Raw genomic sequence first — 27,691 nt, 5'->3', positions numbered from 1 at the left:
GCTGCCTTTGTCAAGGTTGAAAGGAATAAAGTTTGTCATCTTGGACGGTTCCTGGTTCCGACTATGTGCCTTCGTGTTGTTGTTTTTAGCAGTGTGAAGCTCAGAAAAATTGACATTCCTTCGACAAAAAGATCACGTTGCTTCATCGTGTTTAATATTCACGGTCTGTGTGAAAGTACTCGTGACAAAAACTGTTTGAAAAAATATATTGACGTGCGAAAAAATCCCCCTCTGGTGTGTAAATGCCTTCAGACTGAGAGCACTGAGCACCTGATCCTGGATGGGAAGGCAGGCAAGCAGAACAAAAAGGCAGCAGCAGGGAACAAGTGAGGGAACAAAAGAAAAAAAAAGAGGCCGATTAAGGCCTGTTCAGGTTCAGTAAAGGGAGGAATTGGAACTGCAAGTCAGGAACTCCACTACGTAATATGCAGGTGTCTTCATTAGGGAGCTTTAGTCATTTCTGCTGTGACTTACCCAACTGATCACAGTCAACCACTTAAAGCCTGTGTGTGTGTGTGTGTGTGTGTGTGTGTGTGTGTGTGGAGTTTCCTCCTCTTACTGTGTTGTGTTGTGTATCTGCATGTGGACACTTGTCTTTCCTTCACACCTGCCGGTGTTGCACCAAAATCTGTGACACCGACGAAATCTGTTTCATCCTACCAAACCCTGAACCTAACCTTATCGCTAACCCTAACTACATAGGGGGGCGCTACGCATTTTAACAATAGACTGTTAATATTAATGGACAAAGCATCTGGTTCGGCGAAGTACTCCAAATGCGGAAGTGCCTTAAACCTGCATTCTATCTGAATTCCAGCAGGGGGCGATACGTGCAGTTGCAAAGGGTGGTCGGTTTCTGTAGAAGTCTCTGAGAAAGTGACCCACTTCTCTCTTGATTTATTACCTCAGTAAACATTTTCATAATGAGTTTATGGTCTCAATCGCTAGTTTTAAGTCTTCTGCAACACAGAATGATAATTTTTTGAATAATGGTCTTGTTGATTTTAAAATCGACGATAGCAGGGGGTGTTTTAGGGCGTGGCTATGATGTGATTGACAGTCTTATATGTAACATAACTATGGGACAAAGATATATTTTAAACCTAGCGAAGCTAAATCTTACCACGAATTATGTAGGCTAGCTTTCAGCAGCAGTTGCATCCAGATTGCCAGTGAAAGTGTGTAACGTAGCGTAGAGTGTAACGTAGCGTAGAGTGTAAGCAGCGTTGCCAACACTCAGCTAACGTCACAGTCAGATACTGCCCAACAGTCTATGGCTCCTCCTTCGCGCCTCCCTCTCTCCTCCCTCTCGTCTAAAATCGTCACATCCGCAACCGAGATGGCTGCGCCCGTGACGGCAAACTCGACGACTCATAGCAGATCTCCACAAACCAATAGGTGATGTCACACATGTTCTGTCCATATTTACTGTCAATGATTTTAACAGAAGGGGAAACAGATCTCACCAGCAATCATTCTTGTTACAAGCTCCTGGATGCCTAACCACGCTTGACCACTCCATTCCACTCCATCCTACCTCAACACCAACTTTCAAATCTCCAGTTTGTAAATAAAGTCATATTTTGTTACACCTAACAATGAGTCTGACCGGTATTTTGCACCAGGCGCGTCTGTGCTGTGTTCCGGAGGCACCGCGAGCAATCATGACCATTCAAGCCACGGCTGCGGCAAGCGGTTCTCCGCTCCGCTAAAGATATGCGCAAGGTCTATTTTCACGTGCGGAGCGGGCCGTTCAGACAGCCGGGCAGGAAGTGAAACAGCAAGAGAGCAACCAGTCAGTTTACCAAAACATGATTCAACAATGCAATTCATATGTATTCCACGTATTTATTACCGTATGCAACGCATTGACTGCTGGTTTATAGGAGCGCAAATATTCGCATAGGGAGGAGGTCAGAGTGGATGTTTGTGTCATAAACACAGGGCTTTCAAGCTGGGGAGTGGAGTTCGTGTCCTGGAAGAAGTTAAGGGGAAAACACGAGATATTTCCCCTGGAAACGGGTGTTTCTGTCCCAGGAGTACTACTTAAGAGGACCAGTGTTTTAACCCAAATCCCGATCTTTTTTCTAATCTTAACTAGTCGTTTTGGTGTCTAAACTTAACTGCCACATGACGGTCACCTTTTGTCAGGTAAACCCAACTGCAACGGCCACTAAACTTAAAAACTTAGTCATGTGACCGGCCGGCAGCCGCTGTAATTTCGTAGGATATCATACAAAACTGGTAATGAGAATGAGTTGTATGGCAAAAATGTTTATGCCTGTTTTTTTTCTACACTTGAATGCAGAGCAAAACGCTTCTATAGTATGCAATTGTGCCAGCTTTAAGTACAGGGGGAAAAAAGCAAATCCAGTTGACTTGACATGCATACGTTTAGGTATCTTACTACTGTATCTGGATGTCTGAGAATCCTTATAGACATGGTGATTTCTATGCATTTATGAATTCAAACTTGCATCTACACCAGACCTCTGGGATAAAGCAGTAGTAAGAGGCACTGCAGAGCTGCCAACAAAGTTCAAGAGAATGCAGCGACCTGTTTGTAGATGTTTAACTAATCTCTGCGGGAGTCTGTGTGTGTGTGTGTGTGTGTGTGTGTGTGTGTGTGTGTGTGTGTGTGTGTCTGAGAGAGAGAGTCTGCTGCAGTTTCCCTTTAATGTGGGTCACCCACGGTCACATCGGACACTCGCATACATCAACAGGTTTCAGCACAAGTGTTATGCAAGTTTAAATCAAAAAACATGTTTCCCAACAGATGCCAGACCTTCACTGTCTGCTCCTACTAACCACCCCCCCAACCCCCCACGAAACTTGGTTCAACTTACCAACAAGTTGGGATGATGCAGAGCAGGTTGATCCATATCTGAGGAAGGTTTTTAAGCTGAGCAGAAGCCAGACTGCTGCTGCTGCTGCTGCTGAGTCTACAACGGGGCCAGAGAGGGAAGGAAGAAGGGGGGCCCGGCTCCGTGGGGAATTAAAGCCATCACATTCCAAACATGTCATCGGTGGACAATGAAAAAAGTTGGATGTTGTGCTAAACAGCAGCGCTCCGCTGGCTGGTGATGTCATCCACCTCTCCATATATGGCCACAGAGGCCCTGCCCTTGTTTGGACACTGAAGAGGAGGAGGGGTTCAGAAAGCTCTTCCCCAGGGGCGGGGGGGGTGGGGTGTGGCTCTTGGGGCTCCAGCCCTAAATGTTTTCTCAAAAGCCTTGAAATCTTTTAGGGTTTTAAAATAACTTCAACTTTGTGTCACAGTCTCTCGGACTGAACCGACAAATCAAAGGGAGCAAAAGTTCTATTGGTGGGGAAATTCAAATTTAATTCCTTCTTCAGCGTGATGTAACAAAAATATGTTTCAAGATTAGAAACGCTGTTTAAGCCAGCCATTAACCCTACCTATGTTAAGTAACTTAAAAAATAGTAACATCAATTGTTGCTTCTCTTTAGGTGACAGGAGTGAAAATGAGTCATCCTCAACATTTGTTGTGTTCTGGTTTCAGAATGACAAACACTTAGATACAGAACAGGAAGGGGTGTCAAACTCAATTTCACTTATGGCCACACTGGAAAATGAGAATCACATGTATAGTTTATTGACATGCTTTTATTTAATCAAAAACACAAATATCTTTGACTGTATTATTACATGTCCCATATAAACGGACTGTATTTATATAGCGCTTTTCTAGCCTCAACGACTACTCACAGCGCTTTTACATAGTACAGAAACCACATTCATACACTGTGAGCCGAGGCTGCTGTACAAGGTGCTACCTGCTCATCAGATAATGCGACATTGGACTGCAGGGCAAGGGATCGAACTGCCAACCTTCCGATTGACAGGCAACTGCTCTACCACTGAGCCACAGCCGCCCACAATATAGCCTTCTTGCTTACAGTTTGGTCCACATAAAGCCCTTAAAAAGTTCCTTAGCCATCATAGAGTTTAGTACTTAAAAGTACGCTACCACACAGCCGACTCACAGCAACCTGTTTCTCAGGCTGAATATGAAAACTCTCTGCTTCTGTGGGAACTTCTGAGTCTCAAAGTCGACAAATCTGCCAAATTCAGCTTTGAGTGTCGCATAACTGCAGTCTGAAAAACAGTTTTTGGTGTGGTGCACAACTAGGCGGGCCAAAATCTATTGTGAACCTAAATTGATATGCGGGGCGGATCAAAAATTATTTGCAAGGGGCCGGATTTTGCCCACGGGCCTTGAGTTTGACACCATATGCTCTACAGGATGATTTATTTCCTCGGCAACTATAATGTTTTTCCAAAATGATGGACATATTTTTCATTCTAGTATCTCAAATGGCTTAAAAAATAGTGCAAAAAGCTGCCATAAATGGAGCAGATGCGGGGTCCGGACCACGTTATTATGGATCCCACGCAACTTCTAGGCAAGTCCCGCCCTACGAAGCAGCCCGATTGTTATTGGCATTGACGTTGACATTGACCTCGAGTGGTTAAGGTTAGGATAGCTGACTGGTCAGGGGGTAGGACCTAAACAAATCGGGTTTCGTTGCCTTGCGTAAGCATGGACGCCAGGCCAATAGTAGCTAAATGTAATGCTATTGAAGGGAGGGTCTTGCCCAGAAGTTGTGTGGGTTCCATAATAACGCCCCCGCACCTCGCATCTGAGCCCCGAATGTTTGTAACGTCTGGCTCCACCCCTGCTCTTCCTCTTCTTCTTTCTCCCCTGTTTTGTTCTCTGTTCTCTGGGGAGGAAGGACAGCTGGGCAGCAGGTATGACATAACACAGGAAGCCACATTTAAGTTCAAACATTTTTGTCCTTTTTTAAAAATGTTGCTCTAGTTTTGACCTATTTGTCTGCTGTCCATCTTGCAGCCAGCAGTGTTTCCATAGAAACAAGGCCACAATGCAAGGCGAGAGTTTTTGTTTTGGAGCAGACAATGCCAGACATGCACAGCCTTTCTCATTATAATCCCCCCGTATCGTGCAAAAGGGAAAAGGACGTGGACATAAATTCTCCATAGTGGCTGAATTGTATGTGTGTGAGATCATCACTTCAGACAGCAGAGGAGGCGTGCGGTTTGCATTGGAGAGGCTCCTAAATGAGCCAAATATGAGCAGTGCAAAGAGCTTACAGATGCAGAGGCTTTCTCTCGCTGCTCCAAATGCATGTTATACATAAATACCAACAGGGCGCAAGAGCATTTTTACATTAACTGCCTGTGTGTTGTGGCTCAGATACTTGCACTTTTGTCGGCGGCCTGTAATTTAAACTCTTACTGGATAAAAGCCTCAAATATATCTCCCATTAATTTCCAGTGACAAGGCCTGTGGTTTTAAAAATTCATGGATAAATCAAATGACAACATGTTGATGCCATTTGTTGTAGAAGTTAAAGGAGAAACTGTACCAAATAATTGAACTTTTGCAGTTAATTTGAACTTTCTTTTTAAATATTTTTTATTGCAGCCTGTTCTCATGAACCATTGGGAGTCGCACACGTTTGTCTCTGAAGTAAAGGCTGGACTACAATAGAGCTGTTTGGAGCAGTTTGTGAACAGTATTTTCTGTTGGAGATGGTAAATCCCTTTGGGGTGGACTTTGGGCTTTTTCACTTTGTAAACCTATAACATGCACAAAAAAGAGATACAGTATAACACAATAAAGGAAAGGGATAAAGCCAAAAAGCATAATATGAGCACTTTAAACAAATTGCATGTTTCCATAATGTCTCAGTTCACACTCCTCTGTGATTTAGATATTGTAAAGAGCAGCCTTAACTTTTAAACTTAGCTCGCTCCTTTCTTACTCTGAGGACGCAGAGTATCTGTCATCATAACCTCGTCGGGAGATGATGGCTCTGCAGAAAGCCTCTCTCTGTTCTGGCCTATTCATAGCATCAGTCAGTGCTGACAGCAGCCTGTCAGAGAGGGAAAAGAGAGCACTCGAACACTCATAAAACTGAGCCCACAGCCGACACATCCGACCCAGAGATTCTGATCTGCAGCTAATTATAGCCGCAGTAATTACCATCCTTATTAACATTCAGAACAGCACATTTATTGTTGACTTGGGATAAAAGTGGTATTTTTTTTCGGGCTGCATTTTAACATAAATTAGAGTTGTCCACCGCTGGGAAATTACAGAGAATAAAACCTACATTTTTCTGAAGGCAGACATGGTTTACTGGGTAAAATTGTAACTTCGCAAACCACACGACGAGACTGGGATCAGGGGCCTCAGATTGGCACAAAGAAGTCACCGTCTCGTAAGCAAAAGAAGAGAAACAAATGTCTATATCCGTGAAAAAGTAACAATGCTTTTACTGGGTAGATTTTAAAAGAGCAAAGACAAATATTTACACATAAAACTTTGACTTTTCCTAAAGTAAAAGCTGAGTGCAGCAGCATCGGCGGAGTTAAATACTGATTGTACTTTTTGCAGCAGGTTTCTGACAAACCTTTCTTGTGCAGTTCTAATAGCCCGTAACAGTTTGTTATGCAAACAGAGCGTCTAATCGGCCAGCATGATCTCTGGTGGGAATGACATCACCCGGGATCCTTTCATTTATGATATCACCTGACTACAGCCAACAGGAATGTGTTATCAGAGTGGAGAAAAGAGCATTGAAGCCAGGAGGAGCTGCATGTGGACAGTTGGAAATTAAAAGTAAATTGACCATAAAGTGTAATCAACACGTCTTGAAATTGAAATTTCTTTTCTTGTCTAGCAATGTTTTTATAAATTTTTCATTGCAATTACAATATATATATATATATATATATATATATATATATATATAAAAGATTTTTTTGTCTTAAAGCTTTAGTGTGTAACTTTTTGATATTAATGAACGTCCGTTACATTCGAGTCGTTGCCAAATGAGTTGCTACAAAGCTAATTAAGAGTATCAGCTCCACACAACTCTCTCTGGATTTCTCAGTATGACTATGTTCAGAAGATTGTGGCGTCCGGTGACTTTCGCGCGCAGAAACTCGAGTGAAGATAATGACCTCTTCTGAAGAGTCCATCATGTTTTTGTTTTTTTTTATCCTCCGTGTCCTCCTTGGCTACTAGCAACTGTGTGGCATTGGCGATCACGGAAGACTTGTATCATGTTTTTTGGGCATTTTGGCCTTTAATGGATTGGACAGTTGCAGACAGGAAAGTGGGGAGAGACAGGGGGAAAACATGCAGCAAAGGGCCACAGGTCGGATTCAGACCCTGGGCCGCTGCAGTACGGACTCAGCCTTGGTACGTGGGGCACGCTCTTCCAGGTGATATACCAGAGCACCCCTGCAATTACAATTTTCAACATTTTCAATCACCCTGTCCCAACCCACAACAACATTTCTCTCTCAACCTCTGCCGTACTAGTAGCAGCTGAGCTATGTCTTCTTCTTTTACAAACCGGTCAAATGGCCTCCAGATTTTCTCATACACCCCCAATCTGCCTCTCAATATATATATCAGTCTCTCCATGGACATACATTGCGCCATATTCTTGATCCAAGCACCAATTGTAGGTGCCTCCAATTTCTTCCAGATGAGAGCTATAGTCCTTTTTGCCTGTAGTGTAGCGAAATCAATTAATCAATATCAATGTGGCCAAAATGGCCATAAAGAGACCCAAAGTTACTACACAGAGACACAAAATGACTACAGAGATGCAAAACGACAGCAGAGACTCTAAATGAGTGAAAATATACACAAAACGACCAAAAACACACACACACCGACTACAAACGACCCAAAAATACTATAAAGAGACACAAAAACGACCACGAAGAGATGCAAAATGACTAAAAATAGATGTAAAACGATCACAAAGAGACACAAAGCAATCACATAAAGTGAAATAACTCGAAATAGATGCAAAACAATCACAATGGTGAAATTATGGTAAAATAGCCAGAAAATGATGAAAAATAGATGCAAAACGACTACTAGGGGGACACAAAATACTTTTTTTTGGTGTCTTGTTACACAATACATGAGGGCCCATTGTCTCATAATCCGTCAATGCACAGGACAACACGCACATTAAGTAGTATACTATTAAAAAAAATGCAATAGGCAACAAAAGGTTTCTGCGGACTTTAAGAGAGCAATGCACGCTCCTCTGCACAAAGTTTCACAAGGAGTCTCTAAAAACAAAACTGAAATGAAAACCACCAGAATGATGTGAAAGATGCTTTAAGCACACAAAAAGGCCCAAACATTAGGACTTTTATAAATTTCCTGCAACTCAGAACCTAAAGGGTGGCAGTCAGTCCAGGCTGTGCTTTGTGTATTCGATGGTCTGATAAGACACAACTCATCACTTTTCCTATCAAAACCATCATCCAAAACCTTGATGTTTTGGCTCTTATCTAATGAACAGACAAATGCAAACATGCATCTGCAGAATGTGCGGTCATTTTCGGACATGCATTTTTTCCAACAACATGGTCCAAGAATTTGCCTTTGAAGGATCGTACTGCTGTGTGTTTTTAAGGGCAGAAACGTGTTTGATCACAGCAGCTTTGTCTGAACTTGCTTCAGACAGACAGGCAGATGCATCCAAGGTACTAAAAGTCACTCAGATTGGCATCTGGATTCCATATCTGTTCTCAAAGCATCATGCTGGCATCTTTATCACGTTTCTCTCTCTCTGTGCTGTGGTCAGAAAACATCCGTAAACCTGCAGCTTGTTTTTCTGGTAACTTAAGATCCAGATGTCCAATGAAAATCCTTCATCAATGCACAACATATAGAACATAGGTTTGAGTTGTTTTCAAAAAAATCTACATATTATACCTTGAAAAGGAAACCTACATGGCTATAAAAACGTAATCAAATATCATTTAAGACATAAGGGGTGTTCCCTTTGTCGTATCTTAGTGCGTCCCATCGAGGAAGGAAAGACGTGAGGAAATCATGCGAGGAGAGAGGAAACGAGGAAACGTGTTTTTAGAGGGATGAGATGTCCTTTTCTCTGAAGCGTCACATGAATTTGCCAGCTGTATGGGCGGAGTTGGCAATGGCTTTCAGCTGCACGGCTTCCAGGAAGGCTGCTCTCTGTATCCTCGCTCATAGCTCCTCCTCGCTCCTCGCTCATAGCTCCTCGGGACAGGAATAAGAGCTTTGAGAAGGCCTTCACGAAGGAGGGCCAGAGCGACTTTCAGTTCAAGTGAGGAGTGAGGAGATATCAAATAAGAGACTTGGGATTTAGCCTTTGTGGGAAGTTCCCTTTACCGACATTCCCAGAACAGGGAGCAGAGAGTACTTTTTATGTGCGCTGTGGAACAGAACACCACTTCATTTCCGAAAAATAAGAAGGCAAAAGAATAATGGCGGCCTTGTTCTTTTACATTTGAGAACTTTGGCTTCTTTTGTTGGGTAGAATCGGGTAGTATGTAAGTATGTTGTTTTTTTTAAACTACCATCTAAAAGTTTTAGATGATAGGCTATCCAGCCCAAATCCTGAATATGATCAAACCATAAAAACACACCTCTAACACACACACACTGGGCCCTCACCTCTCCCTCTCCTGCTCCAGCAGGTTGGTGAAGTCGTCGCTCTTGTTCATGAAGTCTGAGTGTTTGCGTTTCTCGTTGTCCAGCTCCATGACGGTGCGCCGGTGACATTTCTCTGCCAGCAGCAGCTGCTCCAACATGCGTTTGTACGTCTCCTTCTGTTTGTCCTCCAGACGGTCCAACTGACGGGGAAACACGTCAACACTCATTATTAACAACAACTCAGAGCCTGACGCCACATCTGCCGGCCGGTCGGCACAATATCCCCAACCATTAGCTACGGTTATGGTGATGTTGTGTGTGTGCGGGATAACAATGAGCAGAGAGACTCTTTCCACACAATTACCGGCTTGATTCACGCCAACTGCATTTGCAATTGTTTGGCCTTTTTATGACACCCTGCAGACTTCAATGAGCATGGAAAATTTAATTTTTCAAAAAGGAACCACTGCTATTCAACACACAAAATAACATGATTTAAAGTGCAAGTACCTCAAATCTGTACTGAAGTACAGTACTTGAGTGAATTGAATAATTTCACCACTGAATTGTCAGCAAAATAAAGACACACTTTAAAACAGTTATTCATTTTATTTCTTTATTTTAAAACTGTTAAGGTATATTATCAGCTCCTGTCACTATGAAAAGTCCAAACAAACATAGGACTTTCACCCGGGAGAGCGGGGTTCGAGTCCCATTTGAAAATAAACAGTGATTTTTTTGTTTTTACTTAAGGAACGTGCGTAACCTTCAGGAAGTAACGTCCAATTCAAATATATATAGAGAGAGAGCACCAACATTAGTCAAGTTTCATTCCAATTGTGGTGCAAATCTTATCTGAATTTACAAAGAATTAGCGAAAGGAAATAGCCTGGAAATCCAGACCCAAATTCGAAAGATTAAGGGTCTGGCATTGCAATTGAAAATCTCACTGCACGCAATTGGATAACACTACGACCAATCACAACAATACACGGGGTGACGTATCCAGGGATCGTCATCTGTTTAGCTCGCCTCTGGCCCGCCTATATCAGATACACCGATGTGATTGGTGCAGCCCGGCTACAAGGGCATAGTTAATGAGCATCATTACTAAATGCCAGAGTGACTCGCTGAGCAAATTCAAATTGTGCTCTTGCGAGAACTCCGGATTTCCAGGGTAAAAAATAAATGCAAATGAATGTGATTTTCTATCCACTACTGTGTCGTTCTTCGGTTAAAACCTCAATGTGACTTTCCTGACCGAAGTGAAATATCTGGTCTTGCTATTTCCTCAAACGTAACAAACTAATCAGTAGGATTGGGCATCGAGAAATGGTTTCTACTTGGTATCATTTCCAGAATTACGATTCCAATGGAATCGTTTTTTTCATTGTAATTGTTTGTAATTGTTTGTAAAAATTTGGTTTCGAATCCAATCATCAGTTCCAAATTTAACATGCACAAGTTTTGGTTTCCTTAGCGGGCCCAAACCCTACTTATCAATGAATGTATTAGTATTGATGACCCATATAGATACGAAGTGCATAAGTTTGGGTCTGTCCATTGTTGTAAGTATGTTCTTGTCTCACCTCGGCCATGGGTTTCTCGTACACGTCGTCAGTGCGGTTGTTGTGGAGGGCGAGCAGTCCGTCTCTCTGCAGGGCCTGCAGGGGTTTGGTGGGGTAGGCCAAGCCGTACTGAGCCTCCAGAGCCTCCGGTCGGGTTCTGTCCGACTTCAGCAGACCGATGATGTCCTCTCTGGCCTGGAGAGACACAACACAGTATTTAATGCTTTTTATCTTTAATGCTAGGGGTGGGGGGGAAAAAATCGATACAGCATAGTATCGCGATATTTTCTCCGTGACAATACTGTATAGATACACAGACACCAAGTATGGATCTGTTATTATATATGTGTTGGTCAGTTTGTCTGATTGACAATCCCATTTTGCAGTGAGATGAACAAACAGAGAAGTTTTTCTTTTTATTTAAAACAGATGTTGATAAAGTTTCCTTTTGGGGACATCATTTGAAATTGGGAAAGATTTGAAGATGGAAAAAAGCTCCACTAAAGTACTTTTCTTTAAAGATGATTAAAGACCGTTACAAACCAACCAAACGGCCGACCCTCTGCAGAAAAGGCAGTGTGACTGATCAGTCTCCCCGAGTTGGTCAAAAAAGTTCCTCGGAACACACCGAAGAGACGAGACGTAATACGTCTCCATAACAGCAGGCAGCACGAATCTGTATTGTCGCAAAAAATGAAAACTGGCAGCTGATTGGACGAACGCGTCACGTGGGTCTGGCTGCTGCTTCCGGATTTTGGATTTTTCAAAATGGCGACTCATTCAGAATACGATCTCATATTGTACTAAAATAGTTCACCGAAACGTGTTTCTGAAAACATTTTAAGAGAGAAATAGGCCGTGCAGCTGCTGAATCTGTCTTCATTTCAGATCAACAAAGGTCAGTTTAGAAGACTTTCGTCAGATTTTGAGAGGCTTAGCCTTGGTCATCCCGCTCGCCATTTCCGGATGAGTCTCGACTGGCCTGTCTCCGACTGAACATGTCAGGTCGGCCAAAATGAAGGCCGACGGCTCCTCCAACGGACGACAGCACAGAACACACCGAACAGACTCGAGTCACCGACCTCGCCAGACTGTCTAATCTTCTAATTTATCTTCTTTAATTTATTTGTTTGTTTTTAAAAAAAAAAGAAGGGTTATTACAATTAAAGAACATCGTCAGCTAAAAGTGACTTCAATCCTCAAATATAAGCATTTAAAAATCCATATCAAAGGTTTACAAGATGCACATTAGCAGTATACCTTCATGTTGAAGCACTATAAATGCCCAGAGCTAAACAGGCGAGGTAAAAAGATTTACAGTTTGTGTTCCAGCCTTTATGTGCGGGCGTTTTAACAGCACAGTGATTCTCAGACACCAGCTGAGTTACAATCATTGCTAACATCATCTGAATGTGATGCTGCGCCCATGTGGGTCCAAGATGTTACCTCATCGACTCCTTTCACACTGACATCACACATACACAAAGAGACAGGCAGGTTTGCAGCAGCAGAGGGAGCTGTTTCCTTCACTCTGCTCTGCCTCTTCACATACAACAAGGCCATGACCCAATGGCAAACCCTTATCTCGATATAAACACACCGGATCATCGCTGTTCTCTCTGTGCACAAAGGATGATCTGCTTTCACTTCCGAGGCTGAGGCAACACAGGGATCATTTTATTCAGAAAGATATTATTTTGGGGGGGCTCTAGGATTGCTTTTGTCTTCATCACTCTTTCTGCGTTGTGGTCGGATAAATTAACCCCTAAACTACATCCTTAAACCTGCAGCTTGTTTCTCTGGTAACTTAAGATCCAGACGTCCGATGATTCAAATCCTTAATCCGGTTAAAATAGAGAGTTAAAAACCACCAACATCTCAAAAGTGTGTCGTAAAAATGAGGCTTAAAAACAGACAGCTTCTGGCAGACAGCCACTAAGAGAAGAGCTCCCCAAACTCTGTTGTATGTTACCATGTATAATGACAATAAAGGTTGTCTGTCTGTCTGTCTATCTACCTATCTGCAATGCTGATGCATGCACAAAGATGACACGGACCGTTGAATAAAATGACAGATTTCTAGATTTTTAGACATTTTACTGTGATGCATAATCCATATTACACATTTAGAAGGAAATTTACAGGCTACAATATCGTTATCAATAAGGGATTAAACCGGAGGTTTCCGCAAGATGTCCCTCATTTTGACCGGTTGTCCGTCACCTTCCTCTTTCTTTGTGTTGGCGTTCTAAACTCGGTGGATTTATGAGGACTATGGTTAAAGGCATACTATGCAGTTTCCATTTTTGTCAGTACTTGTATTCAACGTTACCTTTGCTGCTTTTTAGCTCTCGCCAACGAGTGAAAGCCTGACCGAGTGGGACTCTTGTCCAGGTTCCTCACACGGTCAGTTTCTCGTTTTCTTTTCCTTAACTCTTCCGACCGCGTTGGCCGGACCCTTGATCAAGCATTTTTTTTTTTTTTTTTTTTTTTTTCCATTACCTATTTAGCCTAATTGGGTGGGGAGATAGCTATGCCATAATCAGAACTATTATAAATATGTATATATAAGCTATATAAAAGTAACAAATGTGTACAAAATTTAGGCTGCAGTTATTCATGCGCGGAGTCTCCTCCTCTCGCACGCATCACACCAGGCTTGCTGGGCAGTATGGTGGAGCATCACACCGGGCCTGCTGGGCCGTATGGTGGAGCATCACACCGGGCCTGCTGGGCCGTATGGTGGAGCATCACACCGGGCCTGCTGGGCCGTATGGTGGAGCATCACACCAGGCCTGCTGGGCCGTATGGTGGAGCATCACACCGGGCCTGCTGGGCTGTATGGTGGAGCATCACACCAGGCCTGCTGGGCTGTATTGTGTATCTTAAGTGCAACATGGAGCTTGAAGATGTAAAGAAAAAAAGAAAAACAGGAGAATTAACTTTGAGCAAGTGTGGAGGAAAGTCGGAGGTATGGAAGCAGTTTAAACAAGTCGTGGGCAGTGACAACAATATGTTGTTCATCATTGTTTCTTTTTTTACGTTTCTTCATTCAGATCCATTTGCGATCCGTTCCATTCTAAACTAACAGCAGTTTACAGGCTTCGTCCTTGTTGTATTATTCTAAACAGATTTCTGCAGTTCAAACAACTCGGAATTGTAGTTGAGAACGTCAGTTATAACGGCCCACGTATGTGTATATGTTGTTGATGTATGTGACGTCGTGCCGTAAGGCAAGTCGTGATTCTTGCGAGATTTGGCGAGGTGCCACCGCTCAAACCTGCATTGCGGCGTCCCCCCATGCTTTGCTATCGGGATGATTCGCCCTACTACGAGTTCATTTACTATCGAAATTACTTTGAATCTGTTATATTAAGGTACAAATCTTGCATAGTGTGCCTTTAACTGCTCCTCAGATCTCTGCAGGGTAAATCCAGACAGCTAGCTAGACTATCTGTCCAGTTCCAATCCGAGTTTTCTGTTGCATGACTAAAACAACTTTTGAACGTACACATGTTCCACCAAAACAAGTTCCTTCCCGAAGCTATTTTGCAGAGGCACCGTTGTTCCGTCCGGCACTTAGCCCTGGAATTAAAATGGCTGTCGAGTGTGTGATAAGAATTTTACTCCTCCGGCGGCACTGTGTGAAATGTTGCTCCGTGTTGTGTATTTCTCTGTTCCATCGCTAATGGAAAATATTTAGCACGCCCAAACACAGGATGGAAACGGAGGGTGAGGCAGCAGTTTTCTGCCTCTCTGGAGAGGACGTTATAAATGTGTCTCCATTAGAAACTCATTATCAGACTGGAACCGAGCAGCCGCCGGTGGGCTGTATCCACAACGGCAGAGGCTATTTTCAAAATCCAATTCATCACACACTGAGAGACAGCAATATGTCTCAGCACTTATGCTCTGCTGTATTTATGGTTTATTACAGTAAGCTGCAGGTGCTTCCTCTCACTGCCTTAGGGAAAAGAATGATTTACTGGATGCTTTTGCAAAGAAAATAACTGACTAAATGGACTATTTTCAGTCTTTTTTAGTCTTCAGTTGGCATGGTAAACAAGTTGTCTAAGGAGCATCCTTAGTCATCTCAATTAATAACAAAATGTCCCGATTCCCCGGCTCTCACAGCGATGAAACTGTAAATTAGCAAGTCATTAAAGAGCCAGGAAGCTGTTTAAGTCCAGTGACTTCACATTTACTTCACCAACTTCTGAAATCTCTGGGTTTTAGAAAAATCTCTTCCCAGCATGCAGCCTATTTTCAATTCTTCATTGGAAAGTTAATGGTATTAATGTGGTTAATGATATGGCCCCCAAAAAGGCCCATTCTGGCCCATATATACAGTATAGGCCCATACATATACAGTGCAGTATACCCACTACAATACATTAGACTACACCACTGATAAGTACAGCTTTAACTTATCTAAGTATGTTGAGAACAGGGCAGCAAGTGGCTGCTAGATTTGCTTCACTCAACAGCAAAAAAAATACCCAATGGTAATCCATTGAGTGGCTGGTCAAATTTGACCATTCACTAGCCATTTGGCTGGTAGATGGAAAAGTTAATTTTGAACCCTGGTTGAGAAATAAATGCTAATTTACGAAGAGACAAAAATGATTTCAGAACCAGCAGTTCCTCCCATTTTGCAACTGTAGTAGTTCAGATTTGGTTAATTGAGGGTTTGGTTAGGTTAGGTTGACAGGGGGCTTAGACTTGTCATCAAAGTAATCAGAGGTTGACAGTCCCAGACTGATTCGTACCTGAACTTCTCCCTCCATGATTCCCAGCAGGTGCAGCAGGTCCCTCTTTGACAGATCCCGTGCTGCTGCTGCCTTCCTGCTCTCTGCAGGTTTCTGAAGTTTCTTAGCTGACCCCGCCGTCCTCCCGTCCTTCTCCTCTCGCTGGACCTTCATCTTCCTCTTTGTGAGCTCTGATGTGTTCTCCTCTTCCTGCTTGATGAAGCCTTTAGTGGGCTGGATCTGTCCGTCATCTGGACCCTCCATGGTGCAGTTCCTGGATCGCATTTTCTACCTGTGAGTAGAAACAAAATAGATGCCAATACATAAAACAGTGATCCTAGAAAAGCATGGTGTTTGGTGTTTTAAGCCCCCAACGTCGTCTTCCACTAGGCACTAGGGTTAGGCAAGGGTTAGGGTAAGGGTTAAGGTTAGGGTTAGGTGCCTTGAAGTCAACAGTGGGGGCTTAAAACACCATCGAGCGAAAAGCACACTACTGTCCTCCCCCGAAAAAATGCCCCCATAGGTCGTTTGTTCAAGCAACAATATAACATAAGTTAGTTTGTAGTAGTGGCGCCCTCTAGTGGCCATAGTAATGACGGGAGGCAGAGCAGAAAAGTGATGTGACAAAGTATAAAAGTGCCAAGTTTTGCATAAGGAGGCAAACAAACAGGACTTTCACCTAAGAGACCAGGGTTCATGTCCCATGAGAACCGTGATGTTTTTCTTAACTTTACAGTTAGCTTCATGTGCGTAATTGGAAGTGATGTGAGGTCTGATTTTAACCCAAACCATGATGTTGTTCTAAACTTAACTAAGTAGTTTTGGTGCCTAAACCTAAGCAAACTGTGACCGTTTCACAAAGTTAACAACGTAATTAAAACCGTGACCGTTGCGTTCGAATACGACTGACGTTCTCTGATTTAGATATGAGTACGGAAAACACTCCAGTGGGTCGTATTAGAGGGGAGGAATTAGTCTCGTTGCGGAGGAAGGCCTGGCTAGTCCACACAGGATTCCAGGATGGGAGAAAAACCTGCTCTGGTTTATTGGCATTTCTTTAAACCAATCACAATCGTCTTGGGCAGCGCAACATTGCCTCTGCTAAATAACTTCGGGAAGGAACTTGTTTTGGTGGAACGTGTACGTTCATAGGTTGTTTTAGTCCTGCAACAGAAAACTCAGATTGGACAGATAGTCTAGCTAGCTGTCTGGATTTACCCTGCAGAGATCTGAGGAGCAGTTAACCATAGTCCTCAGAAATCCACCGGAGGTTAGAACGCCAACACAAAGAAAGAGGAAGGTAACGGACATCCGGCCGAAATTAGGGACATCCGGCGGGATTTCCGGCGGCACCGGAGCAATCCCGGAAGTTAAATGTCGTCGATATAGACTAGGTAGGAATAAATTACTTATATCGTCGTATGGTTTGGAGGACTTGTTGAGCAGACTTTACGTTTAGACTATTTTCCTTTCCTCCAAGCAGCCACTGGTTTAATTTCATTTCAGGAAACTCACTGGTGGTGTGTTCATAAACTACAATTCATCATTATCCTAAGCCAGTGTCTATACTTTCTTATTGTTTCTCTTCATTGTTTGATGTTCCAGCAAAATAGCCCATTAATGCAGTGATTTTTGGCAGCCCAGTCTAAAAATGTTGTTGTAAAATGACTGTTCTTGAGTGAGCCACAAAAGCACATTTGCATGTGATGATAGCATGACTTTGACAAGAAACCATGATGGATTACCTATCTTACCTATTAAAGTTTAAAATTTTGCAAGGTGGTTTCCATTGCAAGGATATTGTACCAGAAAGATAAATCTAAAAAATAATAGCATGATTAGGAAAATTTGTGGCAGTTATGTAAAACAGAGTAACACTTAGTGGGTAAAACATGCAAAAGCACCAGCATGATTTTTTTTACAGGACTTTAACGGGACAATAGCTCACAACTATGTGTCCAAACAAGTATGTTGATTTCTATCTGAGTACCTCTTCCACCACTGGACGGTCACTACTTCACACTTAATTTAAGTTGTAGAAGCCAAACAAATAAAGATGACATCGACAGCTGGGCCGGCTGATATTGGGAGATGGGGGTCCTTAACAAAAGTTATTGGATCTGAAAGAGGCCAAAGTTCCCCGAGGCTGCAGGTCTGGATGAAAGCAGACCGTGACTCAGCTAGAGAGAATCCTGGCAGTGAAGTGGTAGCAACCACGTTAACGCGGCCTGTTATTAATAGTTGTTTCAGGGGAGATGCCAAGATCTCCCACGTGTCAAAACCACAGTGTTCATTCTGACGGTTAGACCCAGTGAACAGAGAGAATAACTGGAAGAGTCACTGGGAGAGCTGGTGGGCAAAATCTAAAGCCAAGACAAGCCTGAAGGAGGAGGAACCTTTTGAGATCTGGAGTCAATAACAAGCTCTGTCATATGCAGTTGGCTTTATATCATCAAGCACATACATGCAAATATACGTTGTGGTCTTAAATACAAATTAAGAAATGGTTCTTGATTAGAGTTCATCAATTCTGTCATGACGTCCCAGACGAATTGTAGCTGCTCTTCCTCTTTGTCGCCGGCTAACGTTAAGAGTTTAGTTTTGATGTTATGTGTTTTGCTTTTGAGTTTGTCTTTCCCAAAACTTTCATTTCCTTCCTTTTCAGTTTTTATCAAGTTTGATCCAATGGCTTTTTGAATCTGGTTGCTGGGAGAGGATTTTTCTTAAGCTGCCATACTCATGTCAAATGAGATATTGAGAGAGATATATAAGATATATATATATATATCAACCAGTGACATATCAGTGTATGATTTTCTGCTTCCCAAAGACGTACAACACTGTAGAATGATTTTTACTTTAATTTAGGAAGGTGGAGGAAGGGAGTTTAATATGAAAATACAATAAATTAAAATTAATTAATAAATTAAAGAGTAATAAAATGTTCAAATGTTCAACGACAAAAAGTAGTTTTTTGTTTCATTTGGATTTTGCAGGATGTTGAAGAACAAACCAAAGGACATACAAAATTATTCAGCTTCTATCCAGAATACTCAATTGAAGTTTATTGCCATTTATAATTCAAGGTTTTAGAAATATCATAGTTATGTAACTTATTGGACAGACTGAAATCACATTAATGTTTTGTTGGAAATAACATCATTGAGATTTAAGACCCTTAAAAGCATAAAACCATCCTGCAACTGAAAAAGTGAGCAAACATAAGGTCTGTAAATAGAGACGGTTTGTGTACAGGTTTCATCCGGGTTGCCAAGTATTTGTCAAAAAGTTTTGCAGGCCTCATTTGAACTGAGAGTCGACATGCCAGCACGGTGTCGGTGTAGAGTCCCAGATAAACAAACTGATCCGCGTTTAATAGTTTACCGTCACAAGCGAGGAACTCTGATTCAAGGAGTCATTTCACAGAGTGACCTTATCAGTGAAGAACAGTCAAGCACTGACGATAGATTTCCCTTTGAGGGTTTGTCCGTCACCAAAACAGTCCGCTCACAAATACACAAATTCCACCAGCTCCTTAAAATGTTTGTTATTTCAAACCTCTGCCGACTTGTGCTCTACATCCAAAGGCATGTGGACATCTTGTGCTTTTGGTCTGGGGCTGCTCAATGCTACAGAGTACAATGATATTTTTAGACAATAGTGTACTTTGTGGACAAATCCAGCTCCATAAAGAAATGGTTTTCCAAGTTTGGTGTTAAAGAACTTGACCTTAACCCCCATGCAAAACCTTTGGGAAGAACTGGAACACCAATTGGGAGTCTGAGACTGTTCTCCCCTGAAAAACGCTTCCATGGGTCATTTGTTCAAGCAGCAATTACAACTCATATTAACGTTTAAAGTGGCAGCGTCCTTTAGTGGCCGTAGTAGTTATGATGGGAGCAAAGCAGAAAGAATGGTGGATGGGTCAAACAAACATCACTTTCATCCAGGAGACTGGGGTTTGTGTCTTCATTTTAGTGAAGCAGCTACCTTCTTCTGCTGTCTGCACATCCGAGCTCCATGGGGTAGGGCCGACATACGGACACACAAATGTACACTTACGCAAACAGATGCACACACCAGAACTCCAGCCACCACGTCACTTCTGTTTACTAGCTAGCGTTCACCTCATGCTAACACGCAAACAGTGGCTGTGTCTCAAATCGCCTACTTGCACACTTCAAACACTTAGTTTTAAGTATATAGTGTAGATAACGCAAAAAGTCAGTGCACTGAAAGTACCCGGATGACCCCCCTAAAAACGTCAAAAGGTTCAGTGTGGAACGATGTACCCTACCCGCACTAAACGGGCGCCATCTTGGCTACAAAGCGGCAGGAGAGGGACCAGGGACGTCGGCAAGTTGAATCCAGGCTACTGTATGAAAATGAGGAACGGTCGGCTCGGCTCGCCGGCTCTCAAAATCTGACGAAAATCTTTTAAACTGACCTTTGTCGATCAAAAAAACAGACAGATTCAGCAACTGCATGGCCTATTTCTCGCTTAAAATACTTTCAGAAACACGTTTCGGTGAACTATTTTCGTAAAATACAAGATCGTATTCCAAATGAGCCGCCATTATGGTCTCTTTTGAAATTCGGGAGCAGCCAGACCCACGTGACGCGTTCGTCCAATCAGCTGCCATGTGTTGCGTTCGTCACGGTCATCCTGCTCGTCATTTCCGGTAAGCGTGTGTCAAAAGTGTTCCTTTTGGGACAATACTGACCATCTAAAGTGGGCACTACGGCAGTAAGTGGTCAGTACACATTAGCAGTGTACGGACGGACGTACGTGGAATGAGACACAGCCAGTATGTGTTATGCTAATATTAGCATAACTCAGTTGTGTTAGCTTTGCTAACGGAGCATGTTAACAACACGTTTGACGTCTCCAGAACAGCTGCCCAGTTTTACCAGTTTACGTTGGGGGTAATACGACCAACATTAGCCCAGTGAGTGGTCTGTTCATCTCATCAGGTTGAGAAAAGATCCCTGCTGGTGATCCTCCATTTTACAGCCCACTTCTGTTTAAAACAGCCTATTCCACGTGACGTTAATTGCTCTGCCTCTTTCCGTTGTTTTTATTGTTGTTTTATTCTTTATTTTTTTGCTGCTTTTAAATGTCTTATGTATCGCTGTACGGTGTCCTTGAGTTCCAAGAAAGGCTCCTTTAAATAAAATGTATTATTATTATTATTATTATTTACTACACTGAAACGTATCGTCTGTCCTTCGCCTCTATTCGTGGGCTGGACCCTGTGCAGCGGACGCAGCTGTTTGTTTGGTGAAATTTTAAAAGGGGTATTTTTAGGGTCTCCCCACTTGTGTTGTTCGGAGTCCAACAAGGGGATACTCCATATCACTTAATGATCTATCAGCAGATTCCAGAAACTCCATGTTCCCTCACAGCTGCAGCTCTCACACTCCTCCGCAACACCACTTGTTGTAAATAAACAGCCGCTGCATGTTTATCGCGCTACCTTACATCGCCTAAACAGTTGGCAATTAAATAGAGGTCACGTACGGTCAATCTCTGAGACAAAAACAGCTGAGCAGTAAACATCCACTGGGTCATGTTTCTTTGTACTTAGCTCGTAATGTAATGATATATTAGAGACGTGTCCTCGGGTAAATATAGATCATGCTAGCATGTCTGGCCTCAATTGTTTAATCTTTTTTTTTTTTTTTAAACATTAGCTGCATCATTACACAAGGCTCATTATTAAAAACAAAGATGACATCTGCCATGTCATAGCTGGCTAATTGTACTACAAGAGCATGTTAGCATTGGGGACAATTAGCTAGCTGAAAGTAGGGCTATTTCTTTTCAAGGCTTAACAGTTTATCAAACATATTTTAGCTTCCAGGTGCTGACTCACCCTGCGGCTGCCATATTTGGTGGTAGATAGGCATAAGATGTTTACGACTTCACGTTACAACTATGACCGCAGAGTAAATTATATATAGAAATACTGTGGCAATATAGAACGTTATCCTTTAAATTTGGGTTCAATTACCTTGAACAGAAGATTATAGCTGACTTGAGTTGAGGTTTCCATTTGTGTGCATTTTTTAGGCACTTCTGCATTACTTGAAGCCAAGTCGGATATATTTGGGTTTTCAGAAAAATCCAGCCATAACTACTGGATGTTGACGTGAAACGTATTACCAAGTCGGAAACTGCTACTTATGGTAAGATAAAAGGTTTTGAAACAGTGTTAGCTTGTTAGATAGCCAGTATCTGTCAGCGTTGGTGAATGTCAGTTGACGTCAGCTTTTCTCCGTTGCCAGATCTGGCTCAAACAGGGTACATTGCTACAGATTTGTCCGTCTGAAAAATGCCATTTTAGTGTTAGAACATTCTGGGGATGTAGCTTGTGAAAAATGGGTCCAATATTTACTTTGGTGACTATGGGGCGAAAGAATCAGACGAAGGCTGTGTTCATATTCTCTTCTCCCATTGGAATCAATACACTCAGGTTCGCCGCTAATGTAAAGTCAGCAGGCTAAATTGGTTAATATTACATTTGATACAATATGGCTTTAATGCAACTGTGCAGAGCTCCCTTTGGTCTGCTTTCGGAGTGATGGCAGCAATCCAAAGTCACCAGCTCAACTTTATAGTTCTTCAAACTTCATGCTTTTCATGTGCAACATAATTTAGGTATGTAGATTGAAATATTACTATATAAGGGAACGATCAGCTTGAGGAGGTTTAAAGAGGTCTGGCCTGTCACTGTAACTCATTATAAGGGAGAAAGTAATGCAGTCAGTCATCTGTGCTGCAGAAGGGCTTCAGATAGAGAGTCCTGAGAGCCAGGAGGAGGACGTTGGTAACTTTACAGCAGAGCCAAAACAAATATACTCCTGTCATTAATCCACTGTTTAATATTTCAGTCAAATGCAGATCATGATTTGTTAGATCTGTCTAGCAGTAAAAGTGATTTAATCACAGATTCCAATTCCCTAAATGCCCCTGACTTCACACTTCACTGGCCTGAAAGACCTTTCTCCTCGGACAACAGATCTGCAGGATAATGTCCAGGAAAACTCTGCATTTATTTATTTTTGTGCAGCTCCTGAAATTAAATCTCATCACACCAATAGTATTGGCACAAAATTGCTTGACTTCTCTGGTACATGGGCTGCATCCAAAAATTAGGCAGGCAAACAAAATAAAATCCAGAACCACTAGGAAGACTAAACACTGGAAACTTCACATTGAGGTCCAGGAACAAATGCAGAAAGTCTGACACTGAAACAAGACCTCCTCCATACTTGGACTTTAATTACTTTAAGCAGCAACAGTTAAAGGGATGGCTACTGTGTTTGTGAAACATTACAACGGGTTCTTGACATTGTAGCCAAACTGTCTACTACGGAGAACGACTGTAGGCCTACCTTTTAGAATATTTATGGAACGTCATAGCGATTCCTTCAACGGCCGCTGCTTAAAGTCCCCTTTGTTGCTCTTTTATACTGAGTTGCCTGAGTCCCTCATCAGGCTACACTTACATTGCTACATTTTGGTTAAAAAACAAATATCTTTTGCTACGTTTACACCTTGCATTCACACTGCTCTGGCGCTTCAGAAGCCCCTAAACCGGAGACATTTGACCCTGTTTTGGTTTGGAATCTCCAGGGTTGTGTTGCAGTCCCAACGGCTGCAAACGGAAACCTTTGGCAACGTCGACACTGACGCCAACGTTTCGCTGCCTGATTGGGTGTTATCGGTCATGACGTCTCGTTCTCTGGGACTAAGCTACTAGCGTTACCATGGCAACTACCAGTAACGAGCATAGTATACATGCTGCCTCCTGTTTACCCCGGCACGCGCATGCCCAGTTTACGAGAATGTTGAGGACATATGCGGTTTGGGCGCGTTAGTTTAAATGGAGATTAGTTCTTCTACTGGAGCTCAAAACACTTGTCTGCACGGAGATCACTTTTGAAAAACGTAGCTTAAAAACAAAAACGTAGCAATGCAAATGTAGCCTCAGTGGCCCTGCGTGTCCTGGCTCATGATTACGTAGGTTGTAAACAAATTATATAGTGCATCACGTTTTGTAGGTATAGGTAAGGTCAGTGAATGTCTTGATCCATTTGTTTTTAGCTCATTTCACACCACAACTCCTTTTAGCACAACTCATGTCAGTGCTTAGCTATTCAGCTACTGATATTTCAACAACTTCACTCCTTTCTGTATACGCCAGCAGGTGACAGGGGTCGCATTTTAACTGCAATTTCATTACATTACATGTCATTTAGCTGACGCTTTTATCCAAAGCGACTTACAATTGCTATATGTGCTATATGCTATATGTCAGAGGTCACACGCCTCTGGAGCAAATATGGGTTAACGGCGCCTTCACACTGGAACTTGAAATCAGCTCCGTAATACGCAATCCGCCCCCAGTGGACATTGTACTACACCGTTGAAAGCGTCGGAAGCGAGTAGAAAAAAAATGGCGGAGAGATTAGAACAACTCATTCTGTCAGTGTATGACCTCTCATCTGAGAGCTATAGAGATATAAACAGAAAGGCTGCTGCGTGGAGAAAAGTCGCCCAGGATGTTGACATGTCAGGTCGGTTAAATGTGATATAGCGGTATAATGTCAATAGTTCGATGTCTGTTGCTAACCAACTTAGCCATAGCAGGTTTCAGATTTGTTTGTCAGTACCATAGCAACGCTAACTTCCGCTCGGATTGTCGGATAGGAACCATCCGTTGCCCGTCGTACGAGTTCAACATGTTTAACGCATCCAGATGACCAACAGACCCGATTTTTGGCGCACCGTACCTGTTCGCATCGGTTCGGACCCATTAGCATGCGGTCCGCGACTCTCCATAGGAAATGGATGACTTCCAGTCGTTTCGCAGCCGTATCTACTGTGCCAATGTGAAGGCGGCGTAAGTGTCTTGCTCAGGGACACATTGGTTGATGTATCGCAAATGGAATTGAACCCAGATCTCCCACACCAAAGGTATGTGTCATATCCATTGCGCCATCACCACCCAACTTCTTCCCATCGTTTACACTTTGTACAACTCATTTTTTAACTAAGCTTATCATCTATGTTGTTGTATTGTTTCTAAATTCTCAGCAGCAACACAGTAAGAAGTGATACTTTTTAATGGGAAACCTCCGCCAGCAACCAACCAAAGGTTTGTCCGCTCTGTGAGCTCAGCTGGCAAAGAGCCACAGAGTGTTTGGAGGTTTATTTCCATCCAACTGACCTTGTAAAACAGTGTGAGTGATGAGAGAAATCTGGGGGGGGCAACAGCTACTGAGGCCACTGGATGAAAAAAAAAAGGTTTCCAACTTTCAAACAGTCTCTAGGATTGTTAGCTGCAGCACATTTTGCTCAGCTATCTGGAGAGAAAAGGTGCACGACTGTTGAGCGGTTCTGGTTCACAAGCAGGTCAAACAGCCTTTTACAGACTTACAGTTTTGAGTGCATTCACAACAGGGAAATTATTAATTAAAGTGATCACCTGGTTTTGGATTTTAGGGTTGTTATTGTAATCCTGAATACTTCCCCAGTCACTCTTGGCTTTGGGCAGTCTTGTAAGTCTTGTAAGTCTCCTTTTAGAATATGACTTGAGTAAAACTCTTAAAGTATCTGATATTTACTGAACTAAAGTATCAAAAGTAATGTTTTGATATTAAATGTACTTAATTATTAGAAGTAAAAGTAAAAAAAAAAAAAAAATACTTTGATTCTGAACTTTATTGTGTCTTCTTTATAGTAAAGCCGAATATTCAGAGTTTCCAAACCTTAAACATCAAATTTAAAGTCTGACATCAACTAAGAGGAAGACAGAAACAGAATTTTCTTTGCGAGGAAGAATCTTTCACTCGAACGTATGAAAACATTTCCTGCAAGTAACGAGTGACGAAGATGCTTAGTGGACATGTATTGGAGTAAAAGTATCCATTTTATTTAGGAAATGTATCGCAGTAAAAGTAAAAGTTTCCAGAAATATAAATAAAAAAAGGAAAGTTGTTACAGTAACAAAGTATCTGTACTTTGTTGCATTACAACACTGGCTTTGGGTAATAAACAGGCTACAGTTGTCTTTTAATGGGAGCGAGCCTATGTTCCCACAGCCCTATATTCCCACATTTCTAAGATTATTTTCCAAAATTAGGACCTATGTTCGCCTAACCCCTAACCCACCCTAACCCTAACCCTAACGCTTGAAGGGAAATGTAGGAACATAGGGCTGTGGGAACATAGGGCCTAATTTTAAGAAAAATCATAGAAATGTGGGAACATAGGGCTGTGGGAACAAAGGGCTGACCCCCCTTTAATAAATCTTTGTTAATCAACGTTAACATGGCAGGATAGTAAACAAAATTCACTCAGGATTCACATAACGACGCACTGCATGCAACAGTTACATGCAGCGTTTCTATAGGAAGCTCATGTAATATGATCAAAAGGTCCAGACAGCTACTGAATGAGGCCTTTGTGATGAGATTATTTTGCAAACTGGAGGATCTTCGGCTTCAGTTTTTTTAATTTTACATGATGGCACATGAATCTGCATAAACTTCTTGGTTAAATTTGTAATAATTAGTGCAATCAGCAGTTCTAACTACTCAATACCAACATCGAAACGAGAGGAACATTTGCAGCTGAGAGCGGCTCTAGAACATTTATTTGATCCATATGAACATGTTGATCAGTTGACTCCCTTTTTTTCGTCGCAACATCACAAAAGAATGAGTTGGGTCAAAAGGTTTTGTGATGATGTCATACCCAGCTAACTGGAAAATGTGACCTCAGTTAGCCCCATGCTTCGTGTTGTTTTAAATACTCCCGTTATCTCAAGGCCACAGCTTATTTATCTCGTCATCTGTGCATACCAAAGTAATTGTTTGCGCCTGTGTTTCACGGCGTTTCTCCAGCTGCTGTTCTCTTCATGAGAGTCGGACAGTGAAGCAGACAACCTGGAGTTGACAGGAACAAAAAAAGAACTGATTAATTATTTGTATATAATAATAATGGGGTCATTGAATGCACTCCGATGTCTCCATCCAGTCCTAGACAACCTTTCTAACCCAGTCAGGGTTCCTTCACTTTGATACCTCTGGTTACACAAGTACACATGCACTTTAACCTGCACAGTGAATGATATTGCAACAAAAAAGCAGGTTGCATGCACAGACTATACTGTATGTGCAAGAAACCAGCAGAGTTTTTCTTGCATCAGCGTGTCGTTCTGGCTTTTATGATTTGGTGGAAAAGCACTCGACATTGCAGGCTGAAACATAGTGTACAGTGCTTGAATAATATCAGTCTATCAAGCACCCTCGTGCTTGAAATAGTGACACTTACAGTCAATGCTTGAATGTCACTACAGGCTCGCATTACCATCTTTAGCACGTCATAGCGACATCCAGAATAGAACAATCATGATTGGCTGCTCGTCAATAAAAGCCTTCAGCAACGCCACATCACGAGACCATATCCATAAAACTGTTTCTATTTTGAGATTTAAGAGGGATCATCTTTAATATACCTGCTAAACAAGTTTGTCCCCCTGTTATATTTTCATCTTAAGAGGTGAAAGGTTAATTTGTCCTTTTAAATCTAAGCGTAAGCAGCATTGGGGTTGCACACCCACACTATAAATATATGCATATTCGTATATTCTTGGGTTTTCTCCCGCCAAAATTATTTGGTGGTCCAATCAGCGAACAGAGGGAGTGGCTGAGAACGATGACGTTGATGTCGTGTGCTAGTTTGAGTTGTAGTTCCGTAATGACGGCGGAGAAAGATGCGAGCGAAGCCATTCGGTCCGTTGTGGCAACGCTGCCGAATATCCAGAAGTTAAAGCCCTCCTCCCCACGGGGTTCGGGAACA

At 42.3% G+C, this 27,691-nt stretch overlaps 2 protein-coding genes across 6 annotated transcripts in view; both read right to left on the bottom strand.

Moving 5' to 3' along the window:
- Positions 1-27,691, bottom strand: part of LOC116045413 — a 977,204-nt gene that overhangs the window by 495,923 nt on the left and 453,590 nt on the right. The gene's annotated exons all lie outside the window — the stretch shown is intronic.
- The window catches only part of LOC116045399 (filamin-A-interacting protein 1), a 51,033-nt gene that overhangs the window by 10,698 nt on the left and 12,644 nt on the right, over positions 1-27,691 (bottom strand). For 3 of the 5 annotated variants that reach the window (XM_031293033.2, XM_035995057.1, XM_035995055.1), the window contains exons 2-4: positions 15,841-16,111; positions 11,093-11,266; positions 9,525-9,703 (exon numbers count right to left, since the gene is read on the bottom strand). In XM_031293033.2, coding sequence (XP_031148893.2) covers positions 9,525-9,703; positions 11,093-11,266; positions 15,841-16,104 — 617 coding nt within the window. In that variant the 5' untranslated portion in view covers positions 16,105-16,111. Of the gene's footprint in view, positions 1-2,846; positions 3,171-9,524; positions 9,704-11,092; positions 11,267-15,840; positions 16,112-25,055; positions 25,077-27,691 lie in introns of those variants that run through there. The other 2 variants (XM_035995054.1, XM_035995058.1) reach the window with 2 other exon arrangements.

This window comes from Sander lucioperca, chromosome 19 (genome assembly GCF_008315115.2).
Source record: "Sander lucioperca isolate FBNREF2018 chromosome 19, SLUC_FBN_1.2, whole genome shotgun sequence".
NCBI classification, from domain to species: domain Eukaryota; kingdom Metazoa; phylum Chordata; class Actinopteri; order Perciformes; family Percidae; genus Sander; species Sander lucioperca.
The sequence above is the reverse complement of the archived record's forward strand: the minus strand, read 5'-3'. Positions and strand labels throughout refer to the sequence as shown.